This window comes from Ammospiza caudacuta, chromosome 10, assembly GCF_027887145.1.
Source record: "Ammospiza caudacuta isolate bAmmCau1 chromosome 10, bAmmCau1.pri, whole genome shotgun sequence".
Taxonomy (NCBI): domain Eukaryota; kingdom Metazoa; phylum Chordata; class Aves; order Passeriformes; family Passerellidae; genus Ammospiza; species Ammospiza caudacuta.
The window spans coordinates 12530399-12547518 of NC_080602.1; the positions used below are offsets into that span (position 1 = coordinate 12530399).

The 17120-nt window shown below is 41.3% G+C and overlaps 2 protein-coding genes across 3 annotated transcripts in view; one reads left to right on the plus strand and one right to left on the minus strand.

The window, feature by feature from the left end:
• Positions 1-5285, minus strand: part of TMEM266 (transmembrane protein 266) — an 81612-nt gene extending 76327 nt beyond the window's left edge. Inside the window, exon 1 of the mRNA XM_058811767.1 lies at positions 5146-5285. The gene's annotated coding sequence lies outside the window, so the exon portion shown is untranslated. The remainder of the gene's footprint in view (positions 1-5145) is intronic.
• Positions 1-17120, plus strand: part of NRG4 (neuregulin 4) — a 46641-nt gene that overhangs the window by 18949 nt on the left and 10572 nt on the right. The window contains exons 1-4 of one of the 2 annotated variants that reach the window (XM_058811777.1): positions 6144-6274; positions 10379-10539; positions 11507-11561; positions 15503-15596. In XM_058811777.1, the coding sequence (XP_058667760.1) occupies positions 11552-11561; positions 15503-15596 (104 nt within the window). In that variant the 5' untranslated portion in view covers positions 6144-6274; positions 10379-10539; positions 11507-11551. Of the gene's footprint in view, positions 1-6143; positions 6275-10378; positions 10540-11506; positions 11562-15502; positions 15597-17120 lie in introns of those variants that run through there. The other variant, XM_058811776.1, reaches the window with a different exon arrangement.

A 17120-nucleotide genomic window follows, 5' to 3' on the forward strand; every position in this document is an offset into this window, starting at 1 on the left:
AGAGGCTCAGAACTTGTACCCACTCTGCAGCCTCCTCTCAAGTTTTTATTTTTTTTTAGCCCAGAGATAACATGCATCAAAAACTTCTAAGTAAACCTTGATGCTGCTGCCCATGTCCTGCACTGCTCTTTAGCTGGAGGAGACAATCTGGCCATGTTAGAATGTCTCCAAGGAGTACCTGCCCTTTTGAGCTAGTTCTAAAAATAACACCTTTCCAAGTTAAACATATCTATTTAATTACACTACTGCCCCTGCTCCCTAAGTCCTCCTTCTTATGACCGAAAAAAAAGAAAAAAAGAGAGCATTCAGATTTCTGGATGTGGCAGCTGGTAACAGAAGAAAAGCAACAATTATATGCAAGAAAAATCATTCAGATTGGCTTTTTTTAACACACTTGTGCGATTAACACAAGAACTTTGACCGTATCTCCCTTTCCTGCTAAAAACTGCTTTCAAAGCTGTCTACTTTTATCATTCCAGATAAAAATGCAATTATTTACTACATCTGGGTTGCAAAATGCAGGCAGCTATTATATACAGAGAAAAATTATGCACTGCTTGCTGAGACACACCACATGCCTCATGTTTACATCCTGTAAGTTTGCTAACTTTAATTATTACAGACAGACAGGAGCTCTTTAGTTCACTCAAAGAAGAGCTTTCTTTACATTTGTACCATCAACTAAATTGACTGGTAGTCCAAATGACCGCTTTTCTATAAGAAATTATTTGATAAACTTGAACAAAAGCATTGAAGGAAGAATTATAAAATAATTCAACAGTAAAGGTCTCACTAACTTCAATAAAACTTGTATTTTGCTATTTTTATGCACGAATTTTCATTTTCTATTAGTGGAAAAACCTGGTAGGCACACTAAAATATCAGACACATAACACTTTCCACTACAAAGACTTTCACAACTTTTTTGAGAAGCTTTGACACTTGCCTTGTCTGCAGGCAGCCTTTGAAGCTCCCTGGAACAGCAGAGATGATTTTTGTCTCACAGCAATCCATTCAAGCTAAACTGAATTGTTTTCCTATGCCTGCTTGCTTTTTAAATCACGTATTGAAAAAGGCGGCCTCTCAAAAGCCAATCCAAATGGACACAAACTCCTGCACAAAGGGCTGGGCACCTGTACCTCTGACAGAACTGAGGCAGGTGTGCTGTGAGCACTGGCAGGCTGCTGAGGCTAAAAAGTAGAGAGGCAGGACACAGAGCAGAAAGGAGGATGAAACAGGTCAGACTTCACCTGCTGTTCCCCTACACAAAGCACAGACCCAAAGGTCCTTTCCCCATACATCCAGTAACAGCCTCATCAAATAAGGCAATTACCCAAATTAGAAATCACCACTGAAGGCTCAAATCCCATTTAGGGATTTTTTTAAGTCAACAAAGGAAGTTTATACATCCATGTAGTGTAATTTTACAAAATAAAACCCAAACCAAACAAACACACAAAAGGGGCTAAGCCTCCCAATACCAAGAGGTTGCACATTAAAAACTAATTTGCAAGAAGGTTATTTGGGCTGAAAGTAAAGCTCTTGAAAACTCGGAAGCACCGCGTTTAGAACAGCCTATTACTTCAGCTCCATTTGCATTAATCCTCCTCTCAACTACGAAGATCACACACCACTCCTGCAAATCACTGAGCAGGGTGGCTCAGAACACAGAACTGTAGCTGCACAACCCTAATTCAGGTATTTGCTGATTTACAGATCTAACTCTGCAACCAATGGATTTGAACACTCATTTTCAAAGGTAGTTTTATTTGTGTGTAATGCTATAGGCACACAGGGTGCTTTACAGATGTAAGGAAAGATACAAAAAATGCCCCAAAGAAATCTTGGTTGAAACACATCAAAGCAATGCTGAACTCTAGAACATGATGAAATGCAAGTGAGACAGAGGAATAAGCCAAGAAATAAGCTGATGTTGCATTTTATAATGCTTACTTGATAAACGTTAGTGACAAGTATCATCAGAAAACCTCCACTGCTACTTGAATTTACAAGGTCTGACTTCAGTCTATTCATGCAAACCCGGTGATTTCAATGGGAATACGTGGAGGCAACAGGTTTCACTGGGACCTTATAACAAAACTAAGAATTAAACCCTAATACATCAACTTGCCACATCAAATCCTAAGCCCAGCTAATGGGTGGGCTGAAATATGACAGACTGAGGTAACCCTGCTGCTGCCCACAACACACCAGCTACAAATTTGGATGAAAAAAGGTTTCAACTTGTTGTCATCATATTTCACAAGTCCCATACCTTCTCGGTGATTTCTCATGGGCAGTTCCTCACAGCACTGACTCCTTCTTCCTCACAGCTCAGCCAACAAACTCCAACTCCTGTGCAGCACTCCTCTCCTTATTGGACACAGCTGTGGCCCATTAAGGGCAGGCCTGTTCCTAATCTTTGGTGATGAGTACAGCTGCAACTCCTCAGGTCTGAGACTCCCTTCTGCACTATTCTCTTACATTCTATCCCTCCACATCAATTCACCTTGGACAGAAACCTCTAGAGCCAAAGAATGAACAACAGCAAAGTTCTACCCCAGAGCAGTAAGAAGCCAACCTTCTACTATTTTTTTACTCTTCTCTTGAAAATGGCATTTCACCAAGTATGCTCATATCCACCTACTTCAAAAATACTCCCAAAAGTTCAGAAATTTTTTACAAGTCAAAAAATCCAAAACTCCCCATTTTCCAGCACCACTGATTCCAGATTTACTGAACCTAACAAGAGTGTGGCAAATACCCTTCAGCAGCATACAGAATCAGTCTAGAACCAGCGAGGAGAGGAAAAGGAGGAATCAAACCTCAGTCCTCCTCTCATATACCAACTAGAAATGTAGATTCTTCAAATGGCACTTATTGAACACTTTAGATGTTAACACATGCAGTAGAAAGGACTCCAGCTCAGTCTCCTATGTCAATATTGGTTCTGCAGTGCTCATAGGGATAAAGTATTTTTTCTGTTAGTTAATCCCATTGTCCAGGAAGCAGTTTAGCTGAGCACTGCTGTAACTGAAGTAACACCTCGTTTGCTCCTCTAATAAAAGATGCAATTTTGTCCTGTGTAACACAATTCAATTAATTCTTGTGCTATTGCCAGGTAATGCAACTAATTTACACGAATAGTGATGATGCAGGTAAATTTTAGTCATGTCAGGATCTCGCAGGGCAGTGCAGTTTCTCCTCCCAATGTGGAGCTGATCACATGCAGGAACACAGAAACCATGTGCTCCATCCTGCTGGAGACGTTGTGAGTCCTGTCCCCCCGTGATGCAACACCACTGCAGCCTCAGGCTCCGCAGTGAGCGCCCAGCAGGGACAAACAGCAAGCTGCAGGTAGCCGGGTTTGGGCAGCCACCACTGAACCCCCCTGGTGTAACAGCACTACAGCCCTGGGGGCCAGGAGAGCATAATGAGCTGTAAAGCATCTTGTACAGGGCACCTTCAGAACTGTAATCACACTTACATCCAACTAACCTCTGGGAACAGGCACAGCGAGAGGGGAGACAGCTACTGTTATGTTCTGCATTTATGCTGTCAGTCAAGATCTGAAAACACTTCAGCTGAGTAGCAGGCTTGCACTTATACTCACACTGCAAGCATACGTAGCTCACATCTTAATTTTCTTACTGGCCTTTTCATAAACCGGTGCGAGTTCAGATCTTTATCTTACCTACTGCTCCAGTTTTGTGGCTGAAATAGCAGAGCTGTACTCTTGCTTCACATCTCTGCTGTCTTTAGCATAATTACTACCCAATAACCACATCTCAATTTGTGTGCAACTTCCACCTCTTCTCACCCTTCAGGCAAAAACAGCATCTTGCCCTAAACACTTTTGCATCAGGACAGAGCTGCAAAAACTCCACTTTGTTCAGAAACACAGAGAAATAATTGAGATGAGTAAGTACATGCATTGCTTTGGGAATGGCTCCTCACTCACACCATCCCCTCACTGACTGTGGGCACACTCTGCCCAGCATTTAGGAACCACAACACGTTTGAAGCAGCACACACTTGCTTCTTATTCTGCATCCTCTGTAAATGAGAAGCATTCCTCCCCTTCTCTGCACAGAGTATTCTGCCTCACAATCCAGACATTGTTCTCAGCACCAAACATACATTTTACCATACAGGATACCCAGTGCACAATGCTAACTGCAGCATCTCCTTGCAAAGCACCTATGTGCTACTATTTTGTACAGTCTAATTTATAACCCCCACCTAACACGACTGTGGTAGCAAAAACCCTTTCACAAGTGTCCTGCAGGAACTCTCAGCATCTTCACAGGAGCTAGCAAAAAATTATTATCAGTACTGTTTCATCTAATCCACGCTTGGTTAGCAATGTTATTACAGCATGTTAAAAGGACAGAGGCTGCTTACCCCTCTTTGTTCAAATTCCAGAAATAAGTGTTGCAAAAATAGCAGGATTCCTAAGAGTCACATAGCAAAGCAGCAGTTTCTGACTATGTGCCTCAGAGAGGTGCCCTGCGCTCCAACAAATGAGCCTTCTCTGCTGATTGCATTCACAGCTGTAAATACCCCCACACCATTACACATTTTACTTCTTTTACACATAAAATCTTCTGCAGCTGTTACACCTGGTGTCAGGTGCATGCTCTAATGCAGAGCTTGTAGATCGGTTTGCTCTTAAACCTTCACGTAAGAACCAAGAAATTCTGGAGATACACTTAGCAGAGCCTTTTCCTAACTTCAGAATACTAACAAGCTTTGAAACCATGCATGTTCACGTACTACTACTTTTAAGAAAAGTTACTCTGACATGCTGTCCCATTACAGTGCATCAGTCCCCACAATTTAGATTTCACCTCTACAAATCTAACAAAAAAGGCCTCTTAAGTTTATTACATTTTAAGGAAGGCAAACTGAAAATTCCCTAGTAAAGAGCACTCTAATTGGATTTCGACTCTAGAAAAGAAACCACTATTCCTTTTCTCGTTGGGGCAGGCAATGATGCTACTCCAGGACAGGGGGTTCGCAAGAAGCAATGCAGCACTTTACACATACAGAGTACTCTTGCGTGAGGACACTGCTGAGGCATCACCGTTGGGTGGGTTTGCACACACACACATAATAAAAACAACTTTCGCGCTCAGGCATTACCGTATGTTCGTATTCGGGATCCGCACATCCGAAGTTGTCCGGCCGGGCCCGTCCGGAGGCGCGAGGGCCGGGCCGCGACGCGTGAGGCGCCCCTCAGCGCCCAGAGCCCCCCGGCCCCGCTGGAACGCGGCTCCGGCCCCGCGGTACAGGCGGAGCGACCCCCGCACCTCCCCGGCCGGGCCGCGGCTCGGCTGACCCCGCGTGAGGGGGCTCGGGCCCCGCCGCAGGCCGGCCCGGGGCACAGCGCCCTCGGGCCCCCGGCCCCACCGCCGGCAAGTTGGCGGGAGGCGGCGCCCGCCGCCAAACTTTGTCCGCCCGCCGCGGAGGGGCTCACCCGCCAGCGGGCCCCCGCCGCCGCGGCGCGGGGAGCTCGCCGGGCCGCCCAGCCCGACCGCGGGGACGGCGGGGCGCGCGGCGGCCCCGGGAGGCTGAGGGACCGGGATCCCCGAGCCGCGCACGGCCGTGACGGGGCACGGCGCGCACCCGCGGCGGGTACGGTCCCGCGGCTCGAGCGCGGCCGAGAACCCGCTGCCCGCGGCGGGGCACGGCGCTGACCGGGGCTCCCCGCTCGCGCCTCCGTCCCCGGGGCTCCCCTCACGTACCTGCTGCCCGCGGCACCCGCGCCGCCAGCGCCCGGCGCGCGCCCCGCGCGGGACCCGCGGCCGCGCGGGGAGGAACCCGGGGACCGCCCGCGCGCGATCCCGCGCGCGCCTCCCGCCGTTCCTGCCGGGTCGCCTTGGAAACGCGGGGCCGGCGCGCGGGGTCGGTCCGCGGGAGCGGAGGGGGCGCGCGCGCGTCCGCCGCGCGTCACGCGGGCGCGGCCGGGCCAATCGCGGCGGCGGGCGGCGCGCGCTGGAGTACTACGAGCCGCGAGCCCCCGGCCCCGCCCCGCGGCAGCGCCGCGACCCCCGCGCCGCGCCCGGCCCGGCCCGGCACGAGGGGAGCGCCCGGAGCGCCGCGCTCGCCCCGCTCTGCCCCGGGCCTGGAGGCCGGCATTACATAACGGCACCGGAGCGAGCAGCTGCAGCATCCCGGCATGCGGATTAGGGATTACGTTGATTCAGCAGATTGTCCTGTGCATGTCTGAGAAAGATTACACCAGCAGAGTTAAGAATACCCGTTTGCTGTGGTAAGCCGTGGTTTAACTAGAACAAATTAACTCAATACAAAATTAAATGCAGCAAAAAAAAAAAAAAAATGAAGTAAAACGCCCCAAGGTTAAGAACTTCTTTAGTCCTTTAATTTAAGGTGCCTTAAATGGACAAAATAATAGAGACTGAAATTCAGGTTTTGCCAGTTATCTCCCCTGTGTTTTGGAACAGCTGATGTTAGCATCAACCAGCTATTAGTGATGGATGAATCTTAAAAAATCAAAATCTTTATTGTGAAGACTGGTTACACTTGATTCCTGATGGCTGCCATGTAAAGTAAATATCTAAACTCTTATGACATACATTGCTAGTAACTCAAGATCATTTAAGTGGCACTGGTATATTTTATTGTGTCACCATGTGCTAAACTGTCTCTTGTATGTCAGCCTGTAATATGGATTTTTGAGTTCTGATTACTGGATCTGAGATTATTGACATTTGAGACCTGACATTATGAGGGACACTACATCTGCCACTGAGGTTTGTCTCATGCAGAGACAAACTTTAAGTTGCATTCATTTCAGTTGATTTCTTACAAGAGTTAGGGATGAAACTTGGAAGCAAAAGTGCCACAGAAGAAACCAGTAAGCACACAGAATAATAGAATAGTGGTGGGGGTTGTTTTCCAGGACTGACAGTGATTTTTTTGAATGCAGGGGTCTTGTAAAATTTAATAATTCCCCTCACATAAGCACACACAGGCTTGAAACTGGAATCTTTATCTCAAAATTACAAATCTGTTGTGTGACTACAGTAGTTACATTGGACAGAAGCCTCAACTTTGCCAGTGTCTGTATGAATATCTCATACAATAGAACTGGGGTTTCAGATGGAAATTTGCAGTTGTTTGCAAGCTGCTTAAGAAATTTTGGCAATGGGAAGTTTCCCCTGAAATTCACTGTAATGTCCCAAATTTCAATTTCAACACCATGACGAGAGCTTTACCCCTGTTTTAGTATGTCATTAATCCTAGACATACTTTAGTGGATAAAAATGAAAATGTAAACCTAAATATTTGCTGTAGGGATTTCTAAGATAAGAGGACTCAGCCATTTGTTGTCATTTCAGAAAACTGCAATGGAAAGAATTTTGAAGAACTGTGTCTAAAAAAATTACCCTGTCAACCAAAGCACGTTGAGATTTGTGAGCTATTTGTCATCTGCTTTAGCTTCATGTCTTTTGTCAGAATTTCTTGATATTGTGGTTATCTCATGCTAAAAGAAACTTCCAATGTATAAATTTGAGTTCTTATACAGATTTGTTATAAAATCTCACCTGGAATTTCTCCTTATAGAGATCCTCATTTGTTTTGATGCCTTAGGTTTTAGCTTTTCTATTTTTCAGATTCTGTACTGCTCTAGTGTGTAGTTCTGAACTTGATACTAAGGGATGGTGAGCTGTCCTCACAGAGCAGGGAGACAAAACAATTCCTTTCCTAGCTTGGGACCAAGGACAAGCACCTAAATCTTAGGCCCAAGAGCACAAACAACATGGACTGAGGAGAGAAAAACAAGAAGGATGGGACTCCGTAACCTAGAGCTATAACTGGACAATTAACCCCAATATGCAAATGGAGCAGAACTTACAAAAGTGAGAGCCCTCATGACCAGTTGTCCCTTTTGGCTCATCTGGGGTGCAGCCCTGGCTGGGCTCTTGTGCTGTCCAAGGTGGATCCATGGAGGCCTTTTAAAAAATCCCTTTAACTCCATTGAGCCTTTGTTCTAGGCCAGCCTTCACAAGGCATCAGTTTCAGGCAGTTTGATGGATTTTTTCTGATGCCTGATGATTTTCTGTGCTCAGATCAGTCACTGAAGGTCTGAGGAGTTATACCTAGGTGAGAAAATACAGACTCCTTTTAACAAGACTTCAGGACAGTTCCTGGCTCTTGGAGAAAGTATGAGGTGTGGACTACTGACTGCTTGACAGGTATCAAGGACATCTCAGAAGGAAATTTATATTTAATCAGCATGATAAGCAATTTTTAAAATTTTTCCCCTTCATTGTTTTCATGACCAAATATTTGAGCTCAATATTGAGGCAGAATGAGATTTTACCTTTTCTGATTTTAGAAAGAATACATAATGCAGTAAAATCCCATTCTCAAAGACAGATGTAAGGTGCAACTTAATCTGAATGTACAAACAGTGTGTATTTGAAATAGCCACATGACTGAAACCATCTTCTTTAATTTGGGGGAGCATTTATATAGAGATTAATTTTAAGAGTGTTTGAATAGCAAAGATCCATAAACCAAAGCCCAAATCATTATTCAGTGCTTGATTTTATCTGCCTATGCTCATTAAGATTTACAGGTACTGTGGATGCTAAGGCCAGCTAACCAGTAAAAGTACACAAAACCAAGAGGCAATACAGATTCTGATGTAAATAGATGGGGAGTAAAGCACACAGGTTCATTTAAAGACAAATCTAACGAGTTCAAGACTTGTTTCAATATATCTCAGTATACACAGGTGACCTACCTTTCATGTACAAGCATTTCAAACAACGCATTACTATTCTTAGCATCAGTTTAGATGACAAAGATGAGGGGAAAAGGGTAGAACTGACAAGATTTTTCAACAAGCTGGCACAGAGCAATACAGGCTATATTTTGTATTTCAGAATAAAATACTCTTAACTGGATATACAAAGTAACATTTCACAAACTCCCAAGATACATGGAAGGTAAATATTTGAGCATTCATACAATTGGATTTTTAGCTTCTGTGAGCATAGGCTATATCTGCATCTGGAGGAAGACTCAGTTTGGAAAGTGCAAGAAAGGTGCACAGATGATCTTTGTGTTTCTAGTATGAACTCAGTGCACACACAGACCTGAGTTACAATCAAATTTAGCAACAATTTCTGCTGCAGTGCTTTCTTTTCTTTAAATATATCATCTTATTATCTAATGAGATAGTCCAGTTTATTCTTTTTAGAACACTGATACATACTTGAACTTCTGTTCAGAGTGCAACACCTCAGAGAAAAACATCTAAATACATCATTACCTAATGATGTACTTCTCAGTCTTAGAAACAAAAAAGTCAAAGCTGTGAATGCTGTCAGCAACACCTCTTTAAAAAGGCATCTTTAGACCCATATTGTGATACTTATTACAAGGATTAAAAAATAAAGTTATGCTTTCACATTGGTGGGGAAGTATTTTCACTCCTTCTCTTTGTCACCCCCTATTTCCTTGAATACACAGGCAACAGAGTTTGAAAATAAATTATTAGTAGCCCCACAGCCTTCCTCAAGCTGTCTTGCTCTATACACTCAGCTTATAAACAATTTGTCTTACATGGAACATTTAGTCCTAGTCCCAAGAGCTGATGAGTTGCACAGCACATCCATTTAACACACTGATGCAGGAGAAAACCATCAGCTTGCCCTAAGGGATTTTCTGCCAGATCATTGGATTTAAGCATCTTCTGAAAAAGTTGAACTTAGACCAGGACCAGCACCAGGGATACTGAGGTACATACTGAGTGCAAGATGAAGGAGAGGAAATGTGAGATCTCCTTTTGGCAGTAGCAAAACTCAAGCTGTTTTGTCAATTCAAGGATTCATATCCTAATTAAATCTAGTACAGGAGCTAGTAATGAAATTTAGTTTATATATCCTGTTTATATTTTATGAGAGTTATTGGATATTATACAGTTTAGTGGAGCTTTCTGTGAAAAGGGAAACTAAATGAACAAAGACTATTTGCTCCCATAAAACACAAATTTAAATCAGATTTTTGATGCCAGTGTAAAATATATGTATGATACTATTTACATGTACTACATTTTGTGAGTATTTTGAATTCAGCAATAAACTTTAGTACTGATAACCCTAGAAAAATATGCAAGTAATCCTGTGAGCATGAGGGGTGTTACCCTGTTCTGTACATGTGTTTGTTCTTGTTGTAACCTCACCCCACTGCACTGTATGTAAACTGGAAACCTTTTTAACATCACATAGAGAATCCAGATCTTGACTGCTACAAAAATGAATCTCCTGATTTATTTCTTTTGAAAAGATTTTAGTTCTGAAGTGCCACATGCTGTGTTAATTGTTCTTGCTTCTGTACACAGAGCAAAGTGGAGCTGTGAGCCACCTCTGGGTGGGGACCTTGCTGTTACAGCCCAGTGTCACAGGGAGCTGCCAGTTCTCATTGTCCTGTATGGACAGGACAGGTAAAAAGCTAGAGAAGCCACGTGAGGTTCCATGAAAACCAGAACCAGCTGCTTACAAAGTAAGTACAAATGCATTACACCTCTTGAAATGGGCCTCTACAGAAAGTCAGCTGTTAGTTAAAGCTGCAGTATAGGCAACTATTTATCATAAAGCTGATAGTTTATTTGATCATTTAATGGTTTAAAAAAAATCTTTCTTCCAATATAGGACAGTTTGCTTAAGTATTTACTTTGCATACACTCTGAAGAAAGAAAGCAAACATGACAAAATGATCTATTATGTTAGACTTGTTCAGTAACCTATTTGGTACAGTAAGTCTTGGCTATATTACAAGAAAACAGAATATAGCTAGGATAGATGGTTATAGAGTTGGCATGTCTACAGAATAAGATTATTTTAGCAATGTGAAGTGAACATTGGTTTCTGTCCAGGCAGAGGGTTTCTATTGAAGATGTAAAAAATCATTGTACAAGTTTGATAAATTCATAGCTTATATTACAATTTCACCTGACATCCAGACATGAGGGACACTCAAGTGAAACACATATTGACTGTGAGAAATGACAAATTAGAAAGTTCTTGTTTGTGGAATGGAAGAGTTCTACCACCAAGATCTTACCTGACTAATTAGCAGTCTGAGGAATTGTTCAGTTGAGTGCACTGTCTTTCAAGGTGCAAGTGTCAATCTAATTAGCCAGCCAGAATCAATCAGACTGCCTAAATGCATCAGGTATTACAATTCTGAATAAGCATGGCAGTTTTTAAAACATATTCATTGTTTAAACATGCTTTAGCCTGAATTTAGTTTTATTCTGCCTTCAGGGATTCACTGAACTTGACAGCAGACTTGAGTGTTTGCCATTAACTGTGAATTAATGGAACTTCCATATAACAGTGCATTACTGACAGAGTGCAACTGATGTCTTAGCAGAAGCACTGAAAGTTGCATTCCAATAGCTATTTCTTCAGGGGGAAAGGACACCAGGTTCAAAAATTATATGCTTAATTTACATGTTTGTCTTTAGGTGCTGTTGCCTCTGACCAAGAACAAAAATTGTTGTGGGAATAATATGCGAACAGGTAACTACTGCCAAGTCTTTACTTGGATATGTCCATCTACACATTAGAATTCACTGAAGTGGCATTGATTTTGATAGCTGCCACTGGGACTGTCACAACTGCTCTGCAGAGATGCCATCCCTCACCAGAGTTTACCAGCCAGTGGTACAAATCCTGTAAGGAGGTGTTTGCTGTGATCAATATTGATATTTCAGTGTGTGACTGGTTACTGTGCAGGGTAAAGCTGCTTACAAGTGAGCATGCATCAGCCCCCTTTTACCTTCTGCCAACATTTCCCACTCCTCTCTCTCACTTTCTTGTGTTAGCAGTCCAGGATTTTAGCCTCTGGACTAGGCAAGACAGCTGAGTCTACATGTAGATTATCAAGTCTGGCTGGCTCTTTGGGGTTAAGATTATATTGAGCTTGCATTTAGTTATTTTTTAAAGTCAGGACAGTCAGGTTACAAAAGTTTAAATACAAACAGACAAGACAGTTTAGGGACACACCACTGTACCAGCTACTAGGGAGAAAATTAACTCTATCCCAGCTGAAACCAGGACACCTGCATGTCCTCAGAAAGAATAATTAAGCATAAGTGTATTTAGAGGCTGCTATTACCTCAGTCAGTTTTAAGTATTCAGTCTAGCATTAGAAAAAACAACCTCATTTTATTCCTCTTCACTTCTTCCACCAAAATCCAGTTTTTTAAAGAAGAAGCTTTTGTGTCCTACTTCTCTTAAATCTCTCACACAGAAGGTGGTATCAAAATACATACTTATATGTTATGTACAACATACATTGATAGAGTTCTATTAATTTTAAAGCTAAATCTTTTGTATTTTTTTAATTGCCCATCATCTCTTGTCTTGTCTCATTATGGAGTCTGACTGTAGTATGCATTTGACTTTCAAAGCATGAAATTTGCATTTTTAGATTAATATAATGTATTGACTTACCTCATGAAAAATCATAAAACATTCACCAATGCTAATGTAATTGGGTTTTGACTTGTATTGAACCCCCTCTGATTCTCCAGTATACTCTTTTGCATCACTGACTATTGATTTAAAGGGGTAAACTGGTGCTTTCACACTTTCCTGTCCACAAATACAGAACTGTAACTTTGAAATTTGCAGCAAGCTACTGCATTTCAATATCATAGGTGTGGAGTACAATACTACCTATTTTTGTGTTGTAGCAAATTACAATTTGTTAGTAATATTTTTTCTTGGTGTTAAAGCTTCCTGAATTTCTTTGATTGTCTTTCATAATTCTAACGTCTACATTGTACTGTGTTACTCAGATAGTTTTAGTGATCAGTAGCAAAGTATTAAAACACAAAATAGAATTAATGAAAAGCACAAGTGGATGGAAAAAAGGGGTATCTGATCAATGTGGACATAGATATTTCTTCAAGTTTCTCATTACTGCTGGAATTAAGGTTGCCATTTTCCCCTTAGTACTGGAAGAAAAGTCTATTTCTAGAAAGAAATAGCCTATAGAAAAGTTGTCTGTAATTACAATCAAAAAGGTTTCAAAGGCTTCCTAGGCACTTTTTGTTCTCTCTCTCCACCTCTCTCACTTTTTTCTAATAGACCTAAGAGAAAGTGCCTGAGGTATTTTGCCAGAGCAGAAATGCCTGGTTGGGCTGCAGAGCTGGTCCTTGATACAAAGATCACACCTTAACAGTGTTCATTCTCCCAGATGTCCCAAGGCATGAATGACTGGAGGCATTTAGCATTCTTCAGTGCTGTGCCCCTGTGCCAGGGTGAGGCAGGTCTATTTCTGCAGAAGGATGAAGAAATAGAAGCAACGAGGCAGGATTTTAAGGAGGCTAACAAATTCTCATTAATTCTCATGAGAATTCCTTTGAAACCTTTCTGTGATCTGTTCAAAAGGATTTTTCTGCAGGGCCCACCTTCTATCATCTTCCTTTTCTGTCTGCTAGAATTTCAACAGTTAACTCCCTCAGACACTTAACAGAGTTGAGAGCAGGTCAAAGTTGGGAGTTTTGTTTTTCTCACTTGATTCTTAAAATTGTATAGATATTCTGATACACTGCTGATGTGTCCAGTGCCCTCTCTTGATTTAAGGAAGGATGTAGCCTTCAACTGAATTAAACTCTCACAGGAGGTCCACTGTTACGTTTGAATAGAATGAAAATCAACTAAGGTGTAGTTCTTATTAAAAAACCTCCTTGTTTTCTCCCATTCCCATTTTATTCCTATTGCAATTGTACAGTTACCCATACAAAATAATTTTAAAAGTCTTTTAATTGTGAACTTGCAGTAAATTAATTGCCAGCAGACAAGCACAGAAAGCTTCAGAGTTAAAATAAATTTCCAGTTAACTTCTAACAAGGTAGGACAGAGCACATATTTCTGTGCAACAAGGTCAAACATGAACAATCTTTCCAGCCTTTGTTCTCCCCTCCTCCAGCTTCCTAATTTATCTGCACACAGGCAAGAAGGTCCAGTTATCATTTGGATGCTGGCACTTCAGTAACAGGAACATGAAACTGAATTCCTCTTGGGCCCTGGGGTGTAACTGTTTCATCTTAAAGTAATGTAAGGACTTACACTTCTGCATCAATATGCTGCCATAGAAATGGAAGAATGTAGGAGAAGAAGGGAGAGTAGACTTGGTAGAGCTGGCCTAGAGGATAGAGGATGCACAATGATTTTTTGCACATAAGTAGAAGTAGCTGAGCATTTCTGCCACTCTTAGAAAAGCCTGGCTTATTTTAGATAAGTTGTAGAAGGTGTCTCTAGGGTGGAATGTCTTACAGCCACACTTCTTACTTTTTATTTTTCTGCAGGAATAAAGGGGAACTCTAACTCTTTTTCTTGAAGGACAAATAAGAAAACTAAAATCTTGACTCCTCTTAACTCTGTTATGTATAGTACATGTCTTCTATACATAAATAGTGACACAGCAGAATTCTGGTTTTCAGAACTTCTGAGAGAAATAACAGCAAGAACACCTAAAGTGTGAGGCAACACATGACTATCACCCTTGTGATGTCAGAAGACTGGTCTATTTTTGTTTTGATTGAGATACTGTGGTTTCATAAGATGGAAGAAATATATAAAATATTAGATGCATATATATGAAATGAGTTACTGATGCATTAATTGTGTCATAAATATATTCAGTCCAACTTCCAAATTTAGATTGCTTTCAGGAAGAGTGAAGTGGAACAGTTAGATGTGCTTTTTAAGCACAAAATGGACAAGTGCTGCTACAAGTGCCAACATTAGTGTCCTGTATTTGGGGTGTTATCAGAATGCCTAGTTGTGTTTAACACATTAAGAATTCATCTAAGAAGCCTACTGAGTAAGGAAAAAGCCTTTTTGAGATCTGTGTTAATGATACTGTAGCCAGCAGTCCTGTCCATAAGTGAGTGCTGCAGGCTGTGCCCTGGTTTGGCCATTGAGAAATTGAGAGTTGGGGTGGGGAAGCCCAGGGGTGTCCCAGGGTCCCATTTCAGTTTTAGTGCAGCCCAGAGCAGCCTCACAATATCCTGCCCTGAGCTGGCACTGGGTGCCTCTGCACTGACTGACTCTGTTGCAGGAGCCAGTTCAGCTAAAGGTGCTTTGTGCCACTGAACAGGAGAAACCAGACTTCACCTGAGTCATGGTGTGAACCCCTGCACTCACTGTATGAGTGCTCATGAGAGGCAAGGGAAGTAATGGAGAATTTCTCACTGCAAGAGAAAGTTTGATTTATTCATCCCATTTATCTGTTTCACATCTGATATGGTGATAAATTTGTGATCTTTTCTCCATATTGTTACATGAAACTGTTCAGCAAAAGAGTGCTCTGTGTTGCTGGCCTGGAAGGCAAGACCTGTACCTTTTTTTGCTCATAGGCTGGTTTCATTTGGGTGGTAGTTTATTTTTGTGGTTCTTTTGGTTTGAAGTCTGTTTTTCTCAGTGTTTCTTTTGGTCTTATTTTTAAGATCATGAAGAACTCTGTGGCACCAGTTATGGATCTTTTTGTCTAAATGGAGGGATTTGTTATATGATTCCTACTGTATCCAGTCCATTCTGCAGGTCAGTGAAACTGAAGTTTGTGTGTCTAAGTATTGGACAGTAGCTGTCTAAAGACTATTTCTCCATTTTCCTTCTTTAAGGAATCACTTCTAAATACCAATTACCTATTACTTACCTAGTTTACAGAGACATGGTTATATGAGAAAAAGAAATGTGTATACTTGCTTGGTAGGTGGAACAGTATTCAGTTACATATGCATTCAGGATTATATCTATAATTAGAGCCATATTTCCTTATTACAATACAGAAAGAACAAAATACCCTTTGCCTCATGGAATATAGGCTGTGGGAAAAGCATTCAGAAAGGCAAAGTACAGCTTTTCTAACAAGTTAATTATATCCCAAAATTTTTTATAATTTAAAATGGCCTGACCTGATCAAAATGCAGAGACACAAAAAATAATATAATATTTTAAGAGGGAAAAAATTAATGTAATTCAAGACTTACTATGTTCTTCAAGTCATGCTGAAATACTCAAAGAGCAGCTTTATAGTGACAGCCAAAGACTGCTTGATAAAGAAACATCAAGGCAGCAAATAGAGACACTTCTTAAAACACTCTATGACAAAACCATTCTTCCTGCTGAAGCCCATGTAGCAAACTGGAAAAGAAGCACTGCCTGGTTTTGCATGTGGACACATTTCCTGCATAAATACTGCCCTATCTTTTTATTCTCTGGATTGACAAGACATAAGAGGCTCCATAAAACTGTCACTGTTCACAGTCCTGCATTTACTATTTCTGAGTTATTCATCAAAATCATTTATGGTTGATTTAATGGGTTTGCTTAACAAAAAAATAGGCATTCAGACAAATATTAGATACACTTAAGGATATTATCTTTTTTCTTCTATGGCAACTTTTGTTCCCTCTTCTGTCTTGAGCTATAACTAATGATAACTGGATAAAACAGGTGAAGAAGGAAACAACGTCTTTTCCCAGATGCCTAATTAAAATATTACTTTTTGTTTGGTACAGTTCAATCTAAATACTTAAACTCAAGCACGTAAACTCATTTACTTAGACAGGGAGAAAAGAGGCAATTTTGTGGTAAATGCTCACTGAAAAATATACACAGCATATCACTGTCATTGTTCAGTGTCACAATGAATCAGATCCAGAAGTGAGATTAAAGCTCTGAAGTGCTGTGTGATGATTTACTCTATGTGCTAAACCTTGCAAGATTATGCAATATAAAATGAATACTACACAAAAAAAAGTAAAACATTTTGAAATATATATGTTTTTTTCCTAGAAGGAATCCTGTATTATTGTACATAAATGAAAAATGAATGGTTAAACTGAAGAGCAGCTGCTACACAATTTCAAAGCACCCTCTCAACTACTACTGGACTGTGTAACAAGGAATCTGTATTCAATGCAATAACTATAAATATGAAGTAACAAATACCCAGAAAAATTCATTCTTCAGGAGCACAAACCAGTCAGCATAGATAATTTCCACCTTAACAGCTCCAAATGAAGTTTTTTTCAATTCAGGTACTTTAGGATTTTGTAATCT